The sequence below is a fragment of the Lontra canadensis genome, unplaced genomic scaffold (assembly GCF_010015895.1).
Source record: "Lontra canadensis isolate GAN:19392208 unplaced genomic scaffold, GSC_riverotter_1.0 scaffold184, whole genome shotgun sequence".
Taxonomy (NCBI): Eukaryota; Metazoa; Chordata; class Mammalia; order Carnivora; family Mustelidae; genus Lontra; species Lontra canadensis.
The window spans coordinates 1,587,403-1,606,803 of NW_022631178.1; the positions used below are offsets into that span (position 1 = coordinate 1,587,403).

Here is a 19,401-nt window from a genome sequence, read left to right on the forward strand (position 1 = left end):
CCTGGGGGTCACGTGTGGGAAGGGGTGCACATTCTAGCTCCTTCCTGGTGTGGAGGAGGGAAGGGGAGGCACCCCACGTGCCAGCCCCCTGGGGACCCCCAGACTCGGTGTGTTGGGGATGGTGCCCTTAACGTCCCCCCCATGATGTGGCTAGAGACGCGGGTCTCCCCCAGGCCTGTGGCACCAGCTCCGTCGGCTCCCGCTGACGCTGGGCACGCGATGTGTTCATGCGGGAAGTGCCCAGGGAAGGCTCGGGCGCTCGGGGTCTACACTAGGGACACGGAGACTTACTCTAGAAGGAAAACAGGAGCTAGAAGGACACCCACGGTGGGGACGGCCACCTCTCGGGGTCGAGGTCCCTGGCAGCCCCCGGGGGAGGCAGCTGGGCAGGTGTGATGGTGGGGGCTGGGGGCCCACCCATCCTCACCCTCTCTGGGGCTAGTTTACCCCCACCCCCAGACCCGGGGGCTCTGACTTGAGTTGGGGTTCACTCCAGGGTTGGGGGTGCCGCCGGCTGTGGGGCTCCCTGACTCCATTCAACCGCACCTGGGCCGCGAGCTGGGGACACGCGGTGGGGCTGAGCGGGACAAGGCCGGTAGGGAGGGGGTGGACTGAGACCAGGGCCTCCCGTCCTCACTGGGGACCTGCGGCCTGAGGACCAGCCCAGGGTGCTGGGGACGCAGGGAAAGGATGGGCTCCAGGGATTAAGGCTTTCACAGAAGGGGCCCAGACAGGCTTTGCTCTGCCAACCGCCTCCCCAGTCTGGTGTCTCGGGGCGGATCCCCCGGGCCCTGGCCTCCCCACCGTGGACAGTTTCTGCTCTGTCGTTGCTCAGCTGGGGAGGGTGAGAGGCTGGCTCCCGCCCAGTGAAAGGTGGCCAGGGCATCGGGCTCTCGAGGCTCCCCCGTCCAACGGCAGGTTTGGAGACGCTGGGCTCCCCCAAACCCCTGGTGCTCCCGGACCGGCCGGAGAGAGCTGGGAGCCGGGGAGCAAGGCTGGACCCTACAGCCTGCACCCTGGGGAGCCAGCCTGCATGGGGACGCATCTCCCCCATCCCCAAACCTTAGCGCTGTTGGGGTCTGGGCCTTGGCACTTGCAGGGGCTGGGGGGAGCAGGAGCCTTGAGGTTGGCACGAGGCCCTGGCCCCGGCCTGTAAGGGGGAGGACCCTCCTGGTGTGGGGTACGCAGGGGTGCAAGGGCGGGGCAGGTGGGGGATGGGTGTGCTCGGGGCCTTCCCTCCGCCTCCTGCTCCTGGAACCGTCCAGGTCGTCACAGGGGCCAAGCGACTAAAGAAAAGCCGCGGGAGGGCAGGCGAGCGGGTTAGGCATCTCACCCCCGGGGCCCTGCAGCTGCTTCCGGGACCAGATGCCTTCTGACCTGCGAGGCAGGGACTCCCCAGGCCACCCTCCCATCTGCAAAGTGGCCACAGCGACGCGCAAAAGCGGAAAACACAACAGAACACAACACAGCCGCCAGGAAGGGCCGAGCACGGACGGTTTGCACTGCCCACCTCGCCGCGGGCGCTCAAAACGGGCCACGACGCAGGCGGCCGCTCCCGGGAGCCGGGCAGGGGCCCGTAGACCCGCCTCCCTGAGGGCTGGGGTCCCCGCGAAGGGCTGGGGGCCGCGGTGGGGCTGTCGGGGGCCACGTGCCACACCGATGCCACGCCGGTGCCGCGGTGCAGGGGGACATGAGGCCACGCGGGGCACGCTGCACGGACAGAGCCCCCCTCCTGGCTCCTACCATCTGGGGGCGCGTTCCCCGTGACGCACAGCTGTGGGCTCTGGGCTCAGCGGAGAGGAGACGCGGTTCCCGAGCCGTGCGCTGGGCCCTCGGTGCACCCCTGACCTCAGGCGGCTCGGGGAGAAGCAGTGCAAACACAGCAGCGTCTCCTGGCGCCCGTGTTTCCACAAACGGACAATGGTGCGAGGGTGGCCACGCGCGGGGTGCCCGGGGACACTGCCAGGTCCCCCGTCTCCTTCCCCCGCCCGGCCCGGCCGCTACCCAGATGGCGGCCCAGAGCCTCCCGACGCCATCAATGCGTCACTCGGGCATTTCTGCGGCTCCCCACGGGCCAGAGCCCCCCCGCGTCTCCCTGCGGGGCCCGGACAGGACAGCGCTGCTGGGCTTGAAGCTCCAGCTAGACCCAGAGGACGCATTTTGCCACGTCCATGGTGGCGGCTGCTCGCCTCTCTTGGGGATGAGCGTTTTGGGACTGGAGATGGCTCGCTTGCCGGCACAGGGAGCGACGCCCGAGCGGAGGGAGCCGGAGGGAGGGACGCCGGAGACGAGGCTACAGGATAATACAAGGCTTCTTGTCCTTAAAGGGGTTCTCGGAGGCGGGGACTCCCACCAGCAGGGGGTCGCTCCGGGCGTGCTGCTCGCAGTAGCTCATGAGTTCCGACGAGGCTTTGGACACCTGCACGTGGGCACAAGGACCAGAGAGGACAGGTCAGATGGGCTGCCCCGCGCACGTCCACCACAGCCAAGGCAGGAACAGCCCAGTGTCCGCCCACTGGGACAGATACACCCGACCTGTCCAGCCGCACGTGGGAGCATCCCCGGCCCCAGCAGGAGGGAGGCCCCCAGGCGTTGCCCCGAGGACGGACCCCACGACGCACAGGGAGGGAACCAGACAAGGAGGCCACATGGGGTGTGAGTCCATCCGTCTGACATGTCCAGACCAGGCTCCTCCCTGGAGGGGAGGGGAAGGGGGCTTGTGGGGGCTGGGAAGGGGACTGTTGATGAGGACGGGTTCCTTTTGGGGAGATGGAATGTTCTGGAACAGGGTGAGGCAGGCGGTGGTTGCACAAACGAGTGTGTTATCATCGCTGGCAAGGGAGAGACGGAGCCCTCTTTAGGATTCAGACCAAGACTCCATTCCCACCCAAGACAGGAGGGCACAGGAGGACCCATCCCAGCATTGGAGGGACCCCAACACCAATTCCTGGGCCTTTCTTTGCTGGGCCCCTGAGCTGGCTGGGTCCAGTGACCTAGGCGAGGGAGCTGACACCTCGGGCACTTGCCTCATGGTCCCCAGAAGAGGAGGGGGCAGGTGCAGGGAGAGCCACTCAGCCCCTGGGAAAGCTGATGGGGGAAAGGGGCACTTCATCACAGCAGAGGGCACAGCCCAGCCCTGCACTCCACCTTCTAGGGTGTGCATCTGGGGCTGTGGTGGGCACCATCCCACTCCACTCTCCCCAGTGCTGGGGGCTGGGCACTGGGGTTCAGGGATCCTGGGCCCCTGGGTCTCCTCCCCATGGTGGGAACTGTCAGGGGAGCCTGCTTCCCCACGTGCCAGGAGCGGGTGTGACCGGGTAGAACAGGCAGGAGTGAGAACTCTCCTTGGGCTCTGTGGTCTGGGGCCCTGCACCCCGGAAAGCCAGGGCTGCCCAACCTCGTCCCCAGGGCTGCCCAGTCTGCAGGCTGGTCTCTAGGTCCATCCCGGGGACACTCCTACCCACACACATTGACAACTGCCACTGTCCCGAGCCCGCTGGCGCTCCCAGGGCCGCCGCCGTGGATGAGCTTGGTTTCCAGAGCTGTATTCGGAAAGCAACGCCCCAAACGACAAAGATAGCCTCCGGACCCTGGAAATAACCGATGCGGTGGCTCGGGCGTGTGGCCCCCGCTCACGCCCTGCATCAACAGGAAAGCTCTGCGCAGAGGGCCGGGCCCCCCATGGCCGCCTCGCTGCCACTTGCCAGGCCGGCTTTTCAGATGTGCCCATGTTTGCAGTTCTGGCCGCCGGTTTGGGGATGGAAAGCCTCAGGCGGGACTGCAGTGGGACGGTGGGTCCCGTCCTGCTCCCCTCCTCCCGGCGTTCAAGGGTGGCAGGACTCCTCCAGCACATCAAACGGGCCGGAATGAAGCGCGCCCTCCACCAGCAAACCGCGGCAACCGAGGCTTTCAAGCCTTTCTCTTTCTTCAGCCCGAAGGAGTGCTTTGAATGCTCAGGGCTCTGCTCCCGGGAGCTGCCTCCCCAACCCGGGGGCTGCAGGAGCCCGCTCCCCGCCCGGGGCTGACAGGCAGGTGTCAGTCTGTCTGGGGGCGGGGCTGCCTCTGCTGCTGCACCTCCTCGGCAGCACGAAGTTGGCTCCGTGGAGTGGCAGGTGCGGAGAATCGGTCTGAACAGGCCCGCGCCGCTGATGTCCGGTTTTATGCGTCCACTTGGCCAGGTCACAGGACCCGAGTGGAGATGTCACTGGGAAGGTCATTCTTATAGGAGATTAACATGTAAACGGGTTGACATAGAGTAGGGAGACGAGCCCCTCGAGGTGGGTGGGCCACGTGCCATCAGTCGAAGGCCTCCAGAGGTGACAAAGTCTGCCTCCAGGTGGCCTTGGGGACTCGAGGGGCTGCGTCAACCCTGGCCTGGATCTCCAGTCTGCCCTGCAGATTTTGGACTTGCTGGCCCCCCTGGTCTGTGAGCCAGTTCCTTAAAATACCCCTGGCTCTCTCAACACATGTCCTCCCGGCCTGTGCACTTGGATGTGATGAAAAGGCAGCGGGAGAGGCCACGGGAGAGGCCACACCTGGCCACACACTTTCCCTTTTGGAAAGACTGAGTCTGCAGAGCTGGGGCCCAGCTAGAACGAGCTGTGGTTTGGGTCTCCGGTCCCTGAAGGGTTAAGTGTCTGTGAGCAGGAACTGCTTGTCCTTTTTCTTTTTTTAGCATAAAAAGCAAACACACTTATTTCAAAAACTCCAAACAACGCAGAAGTGAAGAAAGAAGCCGGCACGGAGCCCGGGGTCCTCCCTTCTCTGGGCCACAGCTCTCGAGGGAAGGACCCCAGGGCTGGGGGTGGGCTCGGCCCTGCCTCGGGGCCCCCGCACAGGCTTTGTATCAGCTGGGTCTTTCCACTGAGGAAACGGAGGCTCAGAGAGGTTAGGGGGTGGCCCAAGGCCGCCCAGCTCGGGGCACAGCGGGAACGCAGCCCCCGCTCCGGGGCAAGGCCCGTGCAAGGGGTCTCCTCCCCCTCCACGCACCCACCCAGCTCACCTTGATGCGCTCGATGCCGGCTTCGATGCGCAGCTGCTCCACCAGCTTCCGGGCCTGGGCTACGTTGTTAGTGGCTGACATTGTCTGCCATCAGCGCCGGCCCTGCTGTCCAGAGAGCTGCGGGGGAGGGAGCAGACGGGTGTGAGCTGGCTCGTGAAGCCCCGGCCCCGTGGCCAGAGGACGCCTCCCCACCCAGAAGCCTCCACCTGAGCCCCCGTGCCCATGTCCCTGGAGTGGGGGCGGTGGGAGGCCCAGCCGAGGCGTCTCCATGGTCCCCCTGCGCTAGTGGGGTAAGTGCTCCCCAGATGCGACCACCAAGCCTGTTCACCAAACCACAGCATTGACACGGAGATGACAGAATGAGGGACTCATGGGGCACGTTCTCTGATCCCTACCCTGCTCCGTGCCCCCCAGCACCACTGACCCTGGGCAGGGTCGCGGTCTGGGAGCATCCCAGGCACATCCTCGGCCCCCACCCTTCGATGCTATGATGTCCCAGTTGTACAGCCACAGATGTGTCTGGACATGGCCCGAGTCCCCCGGGGAACTCAGAGTCATCTGGGAGAGACCCCGGCTCTGGACCATGGCGGGTCACCCGGGAGGCCCCGTGTGCTGCGGGTCCTGGGTCTGGCTCCCCTTCCTTCATCCCGAGGCTCGTTTGCCCGGAGGATGGCCCGCCCTATGAGAACCCCGCTCGGCGCGGCTGAGCGCAGGGGGAGGCCCCTGGCTCCTTTCTGTGAGGGTCCCTGCCTCCGATTTCCCTCGCCAGGCCCGGCTGTGACCGGGACCCCACAGGAGGCCGCCGGGGCGGGAGCGTGGGCTCCTGCTTCCCTCATGGGAGAGGCTTCTGGGGGTGGGAGGGGCGATTCATGTCACCCGTCGACAAGGGAGCCCACTTGGTTTTGCGGGGTTTCCCCGAGCTTTCTGATGTCCCGGAGAGGCCAGGACAAACGCCACAGCCTAGGGAGCTGAGCACAGCAGGAATCCGCTCTCCCACATTCTGGAGCTCAGAGGGCCGAGGTCGGGGGGGGGGCAGGGCTGGGTCCCCCCCCCCACGGCGAGGGTCTGAGGAGGCTCTTCCTCCAGCGGCGGGTGCGGCCACGTCACTCGACCTCTGCTTCTCACCGGGACACCCTCAGCCATGACCTCCTCCTCCTACCTACTTGCATCTGTAAAGACCCATTCTGAGGTTCTGGTGGATGTGGGTTTGGGGGGACGCTGTTCACGACGCCTTCCTTGAGGGTGGCTCACAGCCCCCACTGACAGCGGGTAAGTGACTGCGGAGAAACCCTCTTTTCGACACCGAGCAGCCCTTCCATGAATTCTCCGAGGGCCTCTGCTCAGCGATGGGGGTGCCTGCGGCTTTGACGACCAGATGGCACCCAGCGGTGCTCGCACCCCCACATCTTCAGGAAGTGGCTGTCATGTCTCAGGGGTTCAGGGCCGGTCGGGGGCCTCCCCACCTGCTCGCCCAGGGAGAAGACCAACCTTTTGCTGCACCAATGATTCCGGCTTTGCTAGTGTTTGAGGGTGACCGATTTTCCTTCCCAAGTATTTTTATGGATCTATTTTTTCATGACTTTAAAATCTGGAGGTGCCTGTTGACTCACACACAGTGGCAGGGAATGACAGATCCCTGTGCCCGGTTCTCCCACGACGACGTCTTACAAAACCACAAGGCACAGGGACGCAGGCACAGAGGACACGGGCGTCCCTCTGGCCCCTGCCCCCGCCCGGTCCCAGCGACCACCGATGGGGTTTCCTTCTCCAAACTTCTGTCATTTCAGGAATGGTGCGTAAGTGGAACCGTACGACCATAACCTTCCCGGACTGGCTTTCCCTGATGGGGCCGATCACTGTGGGGCACTCAGGAAAGGCACCCGGACTGCCATGCACGTGGCTAGCTCCCTGCAGAGTGGCAATCCCCCCACCCCGGGGCGGCCGCAGCTCACCTGCGGAAGGTCAAGGTCCCCCGCCCAGAGCGGTGGCAGCCCCGCGGTTCACCGGCAGAAGGTCAATCTGGCCCAATTCCCGTTTTGGGCCCTCGCAATGCAGCTGCCCCAAATTGCAGACTTTTGTGCAAACCCAAGGGTTTGTCTCTGAGATAAACGCCGAGGGATGGGACTGCGGGTTCAATTTTCAGAGAAGACGCCAAGCTGTCTTCCAGAGTGGCCGGGCCACCCGTGTTCACACCAGCACCGGACGAGCGGCATTAGCTTAGTTTCATAATTCAGCTGTGCACACTTTCCCCGTCGCTTGGGCGGCGAAGATGCGACTTTCCCCGCAGTCTTCATCTGGGGGCTCTGGCAGAGCGGTTCCAACGGCTGATCGTGCCCTCCAAGGACACCGGGCCGAGAGCGTCGGGATCTCTGGGGATCCCACAACCAGGGGAGCTCCTGGTACCAGGGCGGGGCAGGATCCTGCTCAGCCCCCACCATGCCCGGGCCCCCCCCCCCCCGCCCAGAGACGACACGCTCAGTGTCTCCAGTGTCCAGGCTGAGGAGGCTCCCAGAGGACCTGCACGGGTGTCTATGCAGACACAGGGCCCAAGGTCAGGAGTCTGGGGAGACACTTAGCCAGTAACGAGCAGCAGCCTGTGTCTGCCACGACGCAGCAGGCACGGTCTGCTCAAGGTCACCAGAGCCAGAGGGCCACACACAAGAAAAGGCAGCTATCAGCCTCCGTCCCTCTGTCCCTCCCTCTGTCCGTCCTTTTCTTTCCTTCCTTCCTTCCTCCCTCCCTCTCTCTGTTTCTCCTTCTTCCCACCCTTTCTCCCTCCTCCCTCCCTCCCTCCCTCCACCCTTTCTCCCTCCCTCCATCCCTTCCTCCCTCTTTCCTTCCAGTTTAATTATTTATTTAAGTCGTCTCTACACCCACTGTGGGGCTTGAACTCACGGCCCCGAGATCAAGAGTCACACGCTCTTCGACTGAGCTGGCCAGGCAACCCAGATTTCAGATTTTCAAAACATTTTCTATTTAGCAATAATAATAATAAAAAAAAGGGCCACCGATACACACAGTACCTTGGGTGGGTCTCCAGGCAGTTAGACTGAGTGAAAAAAGCCAATCCCCAAAGGTCACGTGACATGCGGTTCCATTTACAGAACAGCTCTGAGATGACAGAATTGTTGGGACGGAGGACAGATTCATGGTTCTGGGGGGCTGGGGGGTGGGCCTGGGCAGGAGGGGGCTCCTCGTGGCACTGGAAACGTGGATTCCTTGAGGGGGGCAAGAGGCTCACAGCCACATGTGTGACAACCTTGCACAGTTCCACACGCACGCACACACGCGGGACTGCAGCAACAGAGTAAGGCAGTGGACGGTATCGTGTGGACATTCTGGTTGTGATACCGGCCGTAGGTCCACAAGATGCTACCATTGCAGAAACTGAGCGAGTGATACGTGGACCGTCTCTGATTTGTTACAACCGTGTGTGAATCCAAAGTGACCTCCGCAGGAGTCTCAGGAGAAAGACCCCTCCATGCCGCCTGGCTCCCTGCCCCTTCCGGCAGACATCCAGCCCCCTTCTGGGCCAGAAAAGGCCTGAGTGTGTCTGTTCTGGGAGCACAGAGCCCACGTGTGGGTTTCCAGAAGGCTCTGATTCAGCAGAGAGCTTCAAAGCAGCCACAAAACATCCAGCTCAGGGAAAACTGCCCTTGGTTGGGCTTACAAATACCTAAATTACTCAGCGCTAAATATAGAACGCGTTGGGGTAAGAAACGGGCTGGCCCCGTGGCGTGTTTTCTTTGGAAGGCCCGGGACGCCTGCTGGGCATCCACACTCAGAAGCGTCCACCGGGATCCCAGGACCCCCGCATCCCTGAGGCCACCCCCAGCCTGGCCTCCCTCTGAAGCACGGAACCCCTCAGTGTGGCTAGTTTCTTGTTCCACACACATCCCAAAAGGCTCCCTCTGGGATGGGTTTGCACGGCCCCCGAGGACGGCTGGGGGATGTGCACGCCCACGAGTGTGTGCACGTATGTGTGTGTGCAGTGGGTGTGCATGTGTGTACGTGAGCGTGCACACACGTGCCTATGTACAGGTGTATGTGCGCATGTGCACACGCGTGTCCATGTACATATGTGTGCATGCGTGTGCACGTATGCGATGAGCACGTGTGCGCACATACGTGTGAGTGTGCACACGTGTGTCCATGTACAGACATGTGCATGTGTGTGCGTATATGCGAGTGTGGTGAGCATGTACGTGTGCGTGCGTGTGAGCGTGCACACACATGTCTGTGTACAGATGTGTGTGCATGTGCACCGCGCCCGTATATGTGTGCCCAAGTGTGCTGAAATGCTGGGACCAGACGCTGGTTGCGTCACTGCCGTGCACGCGGCAGACTCAGCCTTGTCCTGGCGGGGGTCATAGCCAGTCACTGACTCATGGCCCAGCCGTAGCCCCGACACAACAGGCGGCGGCGCTGAGTCAGCCCCAGCACATTCCTCACTCGGTGCTGGTCCACAAGCAGCACATGACGGCGCCCAACCTGGCCGGACCTGCTCGGGCCCTGGGGGACAGGAGGGAGTGGGCCTGGGGACAGGAGGGAGCGGGCTGGGCTGTCTGTCCTGGCCCTGACTCCCGGTTCTGCCCCTGCAAGGTGCCCAGGGCACAGCTCGGGGGACGCCCCACCCCTGCTGGGAAGCCATGCCGAGCCTAGGGGCTCCTGCGTGAGAATCTCTCGTGGGCATGTGTGACAGGAAGGACAGCGGAGGCCTCCCGCCCTGGGGTACGTTGGGAGAATGTGGCATCATGATCGGCGGGGCAGTCACCCCTGGAAGGAACAGGTCTGCCCTTACACACCAGGCTCCAGGGCACATAGGGTCAAACAAATCATGGGGAGGGGCAACGTGTCTCCCACGGTGGGCTGCGGACGCGGCCACATGGGGAAACAGAACGGCGTCTAACGGGGCGTCCCTGACCCCCACCCCTCCGTGCCAGGAGCACCCCCGGTCCAGACGGCTGCAGACATCCCCAGACGGCTGCAGACATCCCCAGACGTCGTCCCGTGTCCCCAGGGAGCAGAGCTGGCCTGGCATGAGAACCACTGAGCAGCTCAGACTCTATTTCACACCAAAGAGGTTCCTTATAAAGAGCCACAGAATCGGGAAGAAAATACACACAGATCAGTGAAGCTGTACTGGGTGCTTATTCTCAATCATGGAGAAGTTAGGTTCTAGCAACTGAAGCAACAGAAAGAACGGAGAAGGTCAGCAGCTCTGATCTTCTGGAAACGCGTAGAACTTCACAACAAGTGCTAACTGGACTGGAAACCAAGGCCACCACCGACCCGGCCAAGGCCACGGCAATGCAGAAGCTGATGGGCAGCCCCGTAAGGCGTTAATCACATGCAGGCCGGGCCCCCCAGAGGTGCGGCACAAGGACTCAAGGAAGCAATTCAGGTAAGAAGTGATTTAACCGGTAAAAACCAAAGTGAAGGGGCGCCTGGATGGCTCAGTGGGTTAAGCCTCTGCCTTCGGCTCAGGTCATGATCTCAGGGTCCTGCGATCGAGCCCCGCATCGGGCTCTCTGCTGGGCAGGGCGCCTGCTTCCCCCTCTCTCTCTGCCTGCCTCTCTGCCTACTTGTGATCTCTTTCTCTGTCAAATAAATAAAATCTTAAAAAAAAAAGATACGCATGGTTAAAGGCAGACAGGGAACCTCAAAGTGACAATTTTAAGTAGGCTCTGTGCTCAACATGGGACTCGAACTCATGACCCCGAGATGGAGAGTCACACGCTCCACCCACCGAGTCCGCCGGGCGCCCCCGAGTGACAATTTCGTCAGCGATTATTTTCATGACTTCCTTCAGTGAAGGGTTTCCCATTTAGGGACAATCTGCATACAGTGAAATTTGTCCTTTTGGGCACACAGTCAATGAGGTTTCACACACATCCCGTCAGGCAGCCGACACCACCCTCCAGATCCAGACTCTGTCCCCCTGGGACGTGCCCCGTGCTGCTGCGTTTGCAGCCAGCCCCTGCGGCCCTGGTCCGGGAGTCTGCACACACGGGCCCGCGAGCCGGTCTGGCCTTGCTCCCTCGGCCGATGGCTGGGTGGGTCACCGTGTCGTGGGGCCCGCGGGCACGCTGCTCCTGTTGGGGCTGTGTAGTAGCCCACAGCCCACCCGGGACACAGCTAGGCCTATTGGCCCTTTTGCCAACCGGGCCATGTCAGGGCATGGGAGACCGTGAAGAATGCCGCGATGCGCTCGTACCCAGGGTCTGTGGAGCCCGCGCTCCCGATCCTCCGCCCGGGTGTGGGACTTCCAGCTGCGCTGGCAGGTGTCAGTTTAACTTTACAAGTTAAATATTTTCCAAGCAGTTTCCAAAGTCACTGCACTCGTTTGCACTTTGAAATAATCCGACATGGATTGCAAAAATAGTATAGCCCCGTGTGCCCTTCTCCCCCGACGGTGACGTGTCCTACGCGACCACGGGACATCACGAGGTCGAGACGCCGAGGCTGCCTGATGCCCGCTCAGGTGTCCCCAGCCCTCCGACGGCTCCTTTCTCTGCAGAACGGATTTTTGCCCCCACCCTTCTCTCCGGGAGGGTCTGGCCTCCATCCCTGACCCAGTGGCAAGCCCCTTCCTCCCGAGCTCCTCAGGGAGTTGGGCTGCCTGCCCGCCGGCAGGCCTGCCCCACGCTGCCGTGAGCCCCACGGGGCACACGAGGCTTGGAATAAATGTTTGCTGAGTGGGTGGATGGGCAGATGCACGTGAAAAAGTGTGACCAGTCAGGGCTCTGGTCTGCAAAGCTACGAGGCAGCTGAGCCCTTGTGTTCATCACGTCGTAAACATGCCTGGCCAGCGGGGGGGAGGGGCAGAGTCTCTTCCCGCTCCGTGCCGTGGACCCCGGGGCCAGACTGTTCTCTGAGATCATTCCCCTGCCCCACCCGCTCAGCGCCAAGAGCACCCCCATTGTGACGGCTGCAGACGTCCCCAGACACTGCCCCATGTCCCTTGGGGCCAGGATCTAAGTCCTTTATGCGAAGAAACTGTAGCTAAGAGAGGCTCATTTGGGCAAAACGTAAAGTTTCTCTGGGACTGAAATGTAATAAATGAAAATAGAAGCTTGTTTCAAAAGGGGTTTAATCTTAGCATCAAATGACCTCCCGTGACTGCAAGTGACCCAGGGCGAGCTGCCCCTTGAACTCATCAGCCACTTGCCAGGCGGTGAGGCTGCAGGTGCCAGAGAGGGGCAAAGTGGAAGCGGGAGCCGAGCGGGACGTGGCGCGCCTGCATTCCGCAGACCTCGAAGCTGTGTGGCTATGGGGAAGTTACCACCCCTCTCTGAGTTCCAGCGAACTCTGCACTGCTCAGAGTGTCAGGCCCTCCCCGGCTGGGCCCAGCACACCTCCAGGTCCCCAAGTTCCAGTGCCAAGGAACAGGGGTGCCCAGAGGCCGACAGCCACAGAGGAGACCCTCTGGGAGGCACCTGTGACAACTGCTAACTGTAAACACAGCTGCTAGAGATGGAAGCAAAGACAGGGCGTCCTGCACAGCCCGTGCCCAGCGGAGGTGGCAGGGCCGGTTTGGTGCAAGCTGTTGAGAAATCCTGCTCCCCACGGAGCTGCTGCCCCGAAGTGGTCACACCCCTCAGATGCCCAGGGGCCGGGTGGGACAGGTGTGAGTGTAATCAGAGGCACTCCGGCCTCTGGGGACCCTCAGCCGCAAAGCCGTCCTGCTGAGCCCCCAGAGCTGTCAGGTCTCAGCGAGAAATGGGATTGATTTCTCGGCACCTCGTTCCAAGGACAAAGGCAGCCGCCAGCTCCTGACGGTGCAACAGGCGTGTCTCGAAGTGGGTTTGCGTGCCAGCTCTGCCCTGACCTGGGTCTTAGCTTCCTCCACTGGAGAATAAGACAGCTGTTAAAAGCTGAGAAGGGAATCTCTGTCACCCACTGGTTCTAAGATCCAGATGATCCGCGTTCATGGCTTCTGCTGACTAAGTCTCTTGGACTTTGAGTGAAGTCCTCTGTCTGCCGATTTTGGCTTACACCACAGTGGGACGCTAACGTGGACAGGCTCGCCTGCTGCGGGCAACCAGGAAGCTGGATAGAACCCAGGCGCATGTGCTCGAGGGTGCTGGAGGGTTATTAGCAAAGAATTTATAGCTAAGGTCTGGGGGAGGAGGGATGCTCAGGAGTCTGGGTTTTGGGGTCACTTTCCCAGGATGGAAGGTTTGCTAAGGGGCCGAGTGGTGCTTCCATCAGCTTGCAAGGCTGGCGATGCAGAGACTGACATCCAGGGCCCTCCGAAGGGTGAGTGCTGGGCGAACTCCCCCGGTACAAACTGGGACAGCAGAGCAGTGCGGTCCAAGCAGGAGAAGAACTTGGACGTGGCAATGTGGGGCAACACGGCACATGCTGTGTGGGGTCTTCTTGAACGCATGGCAGCATTTGACTAGACTGAATTTCAGATGGAATTGAATTTTACTGTCACTTTTACCATGGGTGACATTACCTTAGCTTTTCCCAAATAATCATGCAAAATGATGGGGTCACCGTGATTATCACACACACAGAGGGATATGGGTACACCCTTAAAGCGGCCGCAGCAGAGAGCCACATAAACTCAGACCTCGATCTGGATGGAGGTGATCCCAGGTTTTGGGCAGCCCTAAACGCTGGGCATGAGAAAATGGACAGCTTCTCTGGCGGAAAACAACATCATCTTAGGATTCAAATTATCTCCACAAACAAGTCGGCAAGCGCAGTGTCTAGCTCACAACTAGTAATAACCAGGTGTACAAGGAGGTAAGAGCCCACAAACAAAACCCAAGAGGAATAACAGGCAAGACGAACAGCTCACAGGGGCTCCCGACCCCGGAGCTGGCAGATGCTTTACAGTAATTGTGTTAATTACGTCCAAGGAGATAAACAGGCGAGACTGTTTATCCAGCAGCCCTGGACACTACAGAAGAACCGGCGGACATAAGCGTAAGGCCAATGTCTAAAGCCCAAGAACTCAGTGGAGAGAATGGCATCATTAAAGACAACTACGGAGAAAGCTGGTGAGCTGGAGGACAGTTCAGGGGAGAAAACCCAGGGCGAAGCACGGAGACGCAGAGGGAAAAGAAAGACGGAAGAGAAGGTAAGAGAAGAAGGAGTAACGCGCGCCCGGGGAAGGAGAAGAGGGAGGATGGAGCAGGAGTCATCCCTGAAGTGTAACGAGAGACCGTTTCTCCAAACTGAGGATTCAACAAAATACTACTTTCAGCCACAGATTCAAGAGGTCCTAGAACCTCGGGCAGGATAAACGTCTTAGGCACTGACCGAGAAATAGCCAGGAAGCCCGCGCAAAGGTGCTCCCTGGTGAGTCGTCAGGGAGACACGAATGGACGCTGGAATGGGCGGCTGCTTCCCGAGCACTCTGGGGGCGAAAGCAGAAAAGATCGGCAACTGCAAATACTGGGGACGGCGCGGACATGCTGGAAGCTTCACACGTTCCTGAAGGGAGTGTTCAACGGTATGACCACTTTGGGAAATGGGTTGGCGGTTTCTTAACAGGTGAACGCCGCGCCTCACCGGTGACCCAGCCGTTCTGCTCCTAGGGACTCCGCAAGACAAAGAGAAGCAGACTTCCAGCAAAGGACTCACACGGGTCATTCACGTCTCGACTGAGGACAGCAGAGCTGGAAGGAGCCGGAACGTCGCCGACGGCACTGCGAGGAAGCAAACCGCGCCAATTCACGCTGTGAAACAGGACGGCAGGAGGACAGAAACAGCCTACGGGGGAGAGCAGCCGCGCGTGTGAGGCTCGGAAGTGTTCAGCCCGTCAGAAGCCAGACAGCGGGAGCGCTCCACGTCCCCCGCGAGGTGTTGGCGTCCACAGGTGCGCGTTTTGTCGAAACTCGCCCCGCTGCGTACTGAAGGTCTGTTCCTCTCGCCGACGGTGAATCGCGCCTTAGTAAAACCGGTTAATCACAGAGCAAGCAAGAAAACACACACCGCCGGACGGAAGAGGACCAACAACCAGGCAGACTCCGCGAAGACCCCAGACCCGGTGAAGAGCGCGTTCAGGACTTCAGGTGAAGTTCAGACGCTTCTGGACCCACAGAACAGACAGCCTCCCCGGCAGACCCGCCTCGTTACGGGAGTGAGAGGACGTTAGAGAAACAGGAGCCCAGACGGGAGGGAGGGGATGTGTGAAGGAGTGAAAAACCCGGGGTAGAGCTTGACGAAGTAACTCGCGAGTTCTCCTGGGAAACACGACAGGGAGCGGAAGCCCCCGGAAGGGCCCGGCGCCCCTCGCCAGCTGCCAGCTCCCTTCCCCTCCAGTCAGGTTTTCAGCCGCTGTTCTGTACCTCGACCTTAAACGTTTTAGGGTGCCCCCTTGTGTTCTGCTATTCTGTTCCAGGGGTCACTTCCATAGTTTGGAAGCTACACAAATGCACTTGCGTCTGGCCCAGGGCCAGAGCGAGAGACCCACTGAGTTCTCTTCTGCCGTCATCTGACCCCTGACCCCACTCCCTGGGTGTGGGTGCTGTGTGCCCGGGGGGATCAGTACTCCTGCCTGCCTGCCTGTCCCGAGGGCTGCCAGTTCCTTGGGCATGGGGTCCACGTCTTCCTCCAAAATACCCTCTCTGTGGCCCCCTGAATCACCCATCCAGGAGAAATCTCGCCATACGACTGACTTCTCGGCCGAAAACCATCCCCACACAAAATTTTAGAGAAACAGGATGTTTCACACGTGGACTCACACCCCGCGTGGCCTTCTGTGTCTGGTTCCCTCCCTGAGCGTCGTGGGCTCGGAGTCTGTCCCCGGGGCGGCGCATGGGGGCCCCTTGCTCTTGCTGGCGGCTGAGGGACGCTCCGGCACGTGTGCAGGGTCACGTTTTTAAGCAAACATTTTTTACAAGGACAAGAAGAAAAAGGAAAGACCTCATCTTGCTGCTGTCGAAACCCAAGCCGGGGCTGTGCTCCTAATCAGCACTAAAGCCAATCAACGGCTCGCCAGACCTCCAGCACGACTGGAAGATTCGTGTTTCTGGAGGCTGGAAGATGTTTGCACTTTATTAACTGTCCCGAGACCATGTGGCCCGTGGAGGTTGGACCAGGGTTCGAATGCAATTCCCAGACTAGGGCTCACGGGGAGACGGGCCCCAGGGACTGCCCGGCCGCAAGCTGCCGCCCCCCGCCGTGCCTGCTCCTCCTGCCCCCAGAGCCAAACTTTGAGGTCGGGGCCAGAGGCCATGACTCCTCCATGGCCCCGTGTACTTGGCAGACGGCTTAGGGAGTAGGACCTACGGCACTTCTGGGTCTGAGGGTGTACAGGTCGGGGTGCTCGGCACCCACACTGGTCTGGGAGCCTCCAGACAGCTTCTTCCTCTGCGGAAGGACGGGCCGCTGTCTGTGCTACAGAACACTGCAGATGTTGGGCGCCTGGGGTGCTGGGGGGCTCGGAGAGAACCCCGAGTGGGCGTTAATGACAAAATGTCTTCGCTTTGTGCTTCCCGTGCAGCGGCGTGTAGGCGAAGCCGGGACTCTGAGTCCTGGGAATGTTTTCCCACGGACGAGAGTGCACTCCCCTGCCAGCTTCCCACAGCGCTGCCCGGGGGAGTTGGGGAAATCCCTTCGGTCCTTGGAAGGCCTGTCGCCTGGGCACCCCAGGGAGGACCCCTGAGAGGACTTCCCAGGATCGGATTTCTAGTCTCCCCTGCTCCCCGATGCGGCTGGGTGGGCTGCGGCTTCCGTCTCGGTGAGTCAGATGGAGGAGCGGGTGCTCTGAGAGGTCACTGGGGCCCCGTGTCGCGCCAGGGTGCTCAGCAGGACTGCGTCTGGACCGCCCACAGGGGGATGCATGGCAAGCAGGGACCCGAGACCCCCCCACCACGAGGGTGCACAGGCCGGACCTTGGAGCGGTGGCGTGCAGAGCCAAGGCACAGACGGGGGTCCTGCGGGGCTCCCTGCCTTCCGGGCACACGTCCGGGCTGCGGTCCCTCCAGGGAGCGGGTGCAGCCCCTCGGCTCAGCCCGGGGGCTGACTCCGCCCTTGGAGGTGTTTTCCCACTGCACAGGAAGCAAAGACAGCCAGACAAAAATGCCTGCGATCCCTCCGAATTCCACGCATAGCTCTCATAGCTGGGGAGAGCGCCACTCCCAGCCCGCTTGCTCCCGGAGCCCGCACCCCAGCGGCTCCGCAGGCTCTTTACCAGAAGAGGAAGAATGCGATGCCAGTGGAGGCTTCTGAAAGTTGGCGGGCTGGGCTGCGTAGCAGGAAAAGAATGTGAAAAATGTGCCTGGCGGGGCAGCGGCGGGAGGGAAGGGCCTTCCAGGAGAGGCTCGTGGGCTCTGGTGGCCTGAAGGACCCTTCCTGGCCGCCCCCCACCCCACACCCTGTTTAAAAGGAGGGAGGTCAGGGAGAAGGTCTGGGCTGCGCAACCCTCCCGTGTCTCCCGCACAGACACTCCTTCTGTAAGCAGCAGGGGCCGCTGACCTGGGACCAGATGTGTCAACAAGCCCGACCTCAGGCAGGGAGTGCTCCCCAGTGAGTGCTCACCCCGGGGCTGCCTCCATCACGGCAGCTCTGGGCAGCCCTCCTCAGAGCCAGTGGCTGTGTGTGCCTGTTGGAGAGAGGAACAGTGTGGGGGGCATCCCTCCGTGATGGCCCCCAGTGACCACGCAGGAGCCCTGGGCCTTCAGTGTGGCTGTGACCCGAGCAGATGACCCGGTCTCGCTCCGTGGAGAGGCCCTGCCCTGTGGCAGCTGCGGCTTCAAGAGAGGGAGATCGCCCTTGGTGGGCCTGATTCAATTAGGGGAGCCCTTAAAAGGGAGGAGAAATGATTTCCTTTTTAAGATTTTATTTATTTATTTGTGAGAAAGAGCGAGAGAGCATGTGCGCACGAGAGCTCACGTCTCGGGGAGCGGCAGGCAGAGGAGAAGCAGGGAGCCCGATGTAGGACTCGATCCCAGAGGCCTGGGATCATGACCTCAGCCGAAGGCAGATGCTTCACACACGGAGCCACCCAGACGTCCCAAGGAGGAGAAACTATTTGCAGCTTGAAAGGGATGTGGCGCAGAGAGATCCGTGTTGCCGGCTTTGAAGATGGAGACCCTGGGGCACGGCATGGGGGTGGCCGCTAGGAGATGACAGCCAGCAGGAAGTGGGGACCCCAGTCCTGCAGGTGCACAGGCCTGAATTCCGGAGCACTGTGAATGGGCACAGGAGACCCCAAGCTCCAGAGGAGACATTCTGACTTTGGCCCGGTGACACCCCGAGCCGGGAAACCAGCCACACTGTGCCCCATCTCTGACTTCCAGACCTGGGAGCCAGCTTGTTGGGGACAGTCTGTCACACATCGCAGAGCCGGTCCACAGGCCGGGGCGAGGCCGGAACAGGGGGCTGTGGGGCTGGCTTCGTTCTAGCACGCTCTGTGCACGACGTGGGCCGGGACGGTCCCTGCGGGCAACTGCTACTGACCGCTGAGCGAGGACGCAAGCTCGGTGTGCCGCGGTCGCGACTCCTGCCAGTCTTCTCCTTCCCCGCCCGGAGACGCAGGCCCGGAGCAGCTTCCCACAGTGTCCGTCAGCGGCCCCAGCCTCCCGCGCGGCTCTGGTACACAGGGGCAGGAGCGCGCCTTCCTCTCATCCCTGGACGGCCAGGCCTGGAGACAACCAGCTCGGAGAGCCCAGGGCGGGGGAATCAGTGCCCCCAGAAGGCCGGCTGGGATGGGTCCGCAGAGGCTGGGAGGGCGGGGCAAGTGGCACAGCGGCCCCTCATCTTCAGGGAGAACAGAAACAGCTTTAAAGTCTGCTTTAAAACCTCCGGAACCAGCAATTTTACAGCTCAGAGTTTCTGAACTTGTCTCTCCCGGGGACGGACAGGGAGACTCCGCCCCTGCCAACCGTTAAAAGGGAAGAAAAAACCCAAACCCAGGAGACACGAACCTGCAGCCAGATTCTGGGGGAAGCGGGGTGGGGGAATGATGCTGGGAGGGGGCACGCAGCCCCCCACCCCCGTGCCAGGAGAGGACTGTTCCTGGGCACGCCATGTGCAGAAGGAGAGACAGGGTATTGATGTCGACGAGGGAAGAAATCCTAAACCAAAACAGAGGGAGACAGAAGAAGGGGAGAGGGTGGCACACTGCCCTTGGTCAAGGCCCACGTGGCATGAGGCCTAGAACAGGGACCCCCAGCCAGATGTGACTGTGTCTCCAGGGGCCATGGAGCGGTGTCCGGGGACGTCTGTGGTCCTCACAACGGGGGTGCTCCTGGCACTGAGGGGGTGGGGGCAGGGTTGCTGCTGACCCCCCCACCCGGAGTGCTCAGGACGCCGCAGAGTGACCTGCCCAGATTGTCAGCAGCGTCGGGGGCAGGCGGGAGAGACCCGGTGTGGGACTCTGGAGAAACGTGCCCACAGAGAGGACAGCACGGTCTGGACATCAGGTGAGAAATTCA

At 61.5% G+C, this 19,401-nt stretch overlaps 1 protein-coding gene across 2 annotated transcripts in view; it reads right to left on the reverse strand.

The window, feature by feature from the left end:
* Positions 1-2,061: 2,061 nt before the first annotated feature.
* Positions 2,062-19,401, reverse strand: part of GNG7 (G protein subunit gamma 7) — a 111,389-nt gene continuing 94,049 nt past the window's right edge. The window contains exons 2-4 of one of the 2 annotated variants that reach the window (XM_032847059.1): positions 17,504-17,510; positions 5,003-5,124; positions 2,062-2,419 (exon numbers count right to left, since the gene is read on the reverse strand). In XM_032847059.1, coding sequence (XP_032702950.1) covers positions 2,294-2,419; positions 5,003-5,083 — 207 coding nt within the window. In that variant the 5' untranslated portion in view covers positions 5,084-5,124; positions 17,504-17,510 and the 3' untranslated portion in view covers positions 2,062-2,293. The remainder of the gene's footprint in view (positions 2,420-5,002; positions 5,125-17,503; positions 17,511-19,401) is intronic. The other variant, XM_032847058.1, reaches the window with a different exon arrangement.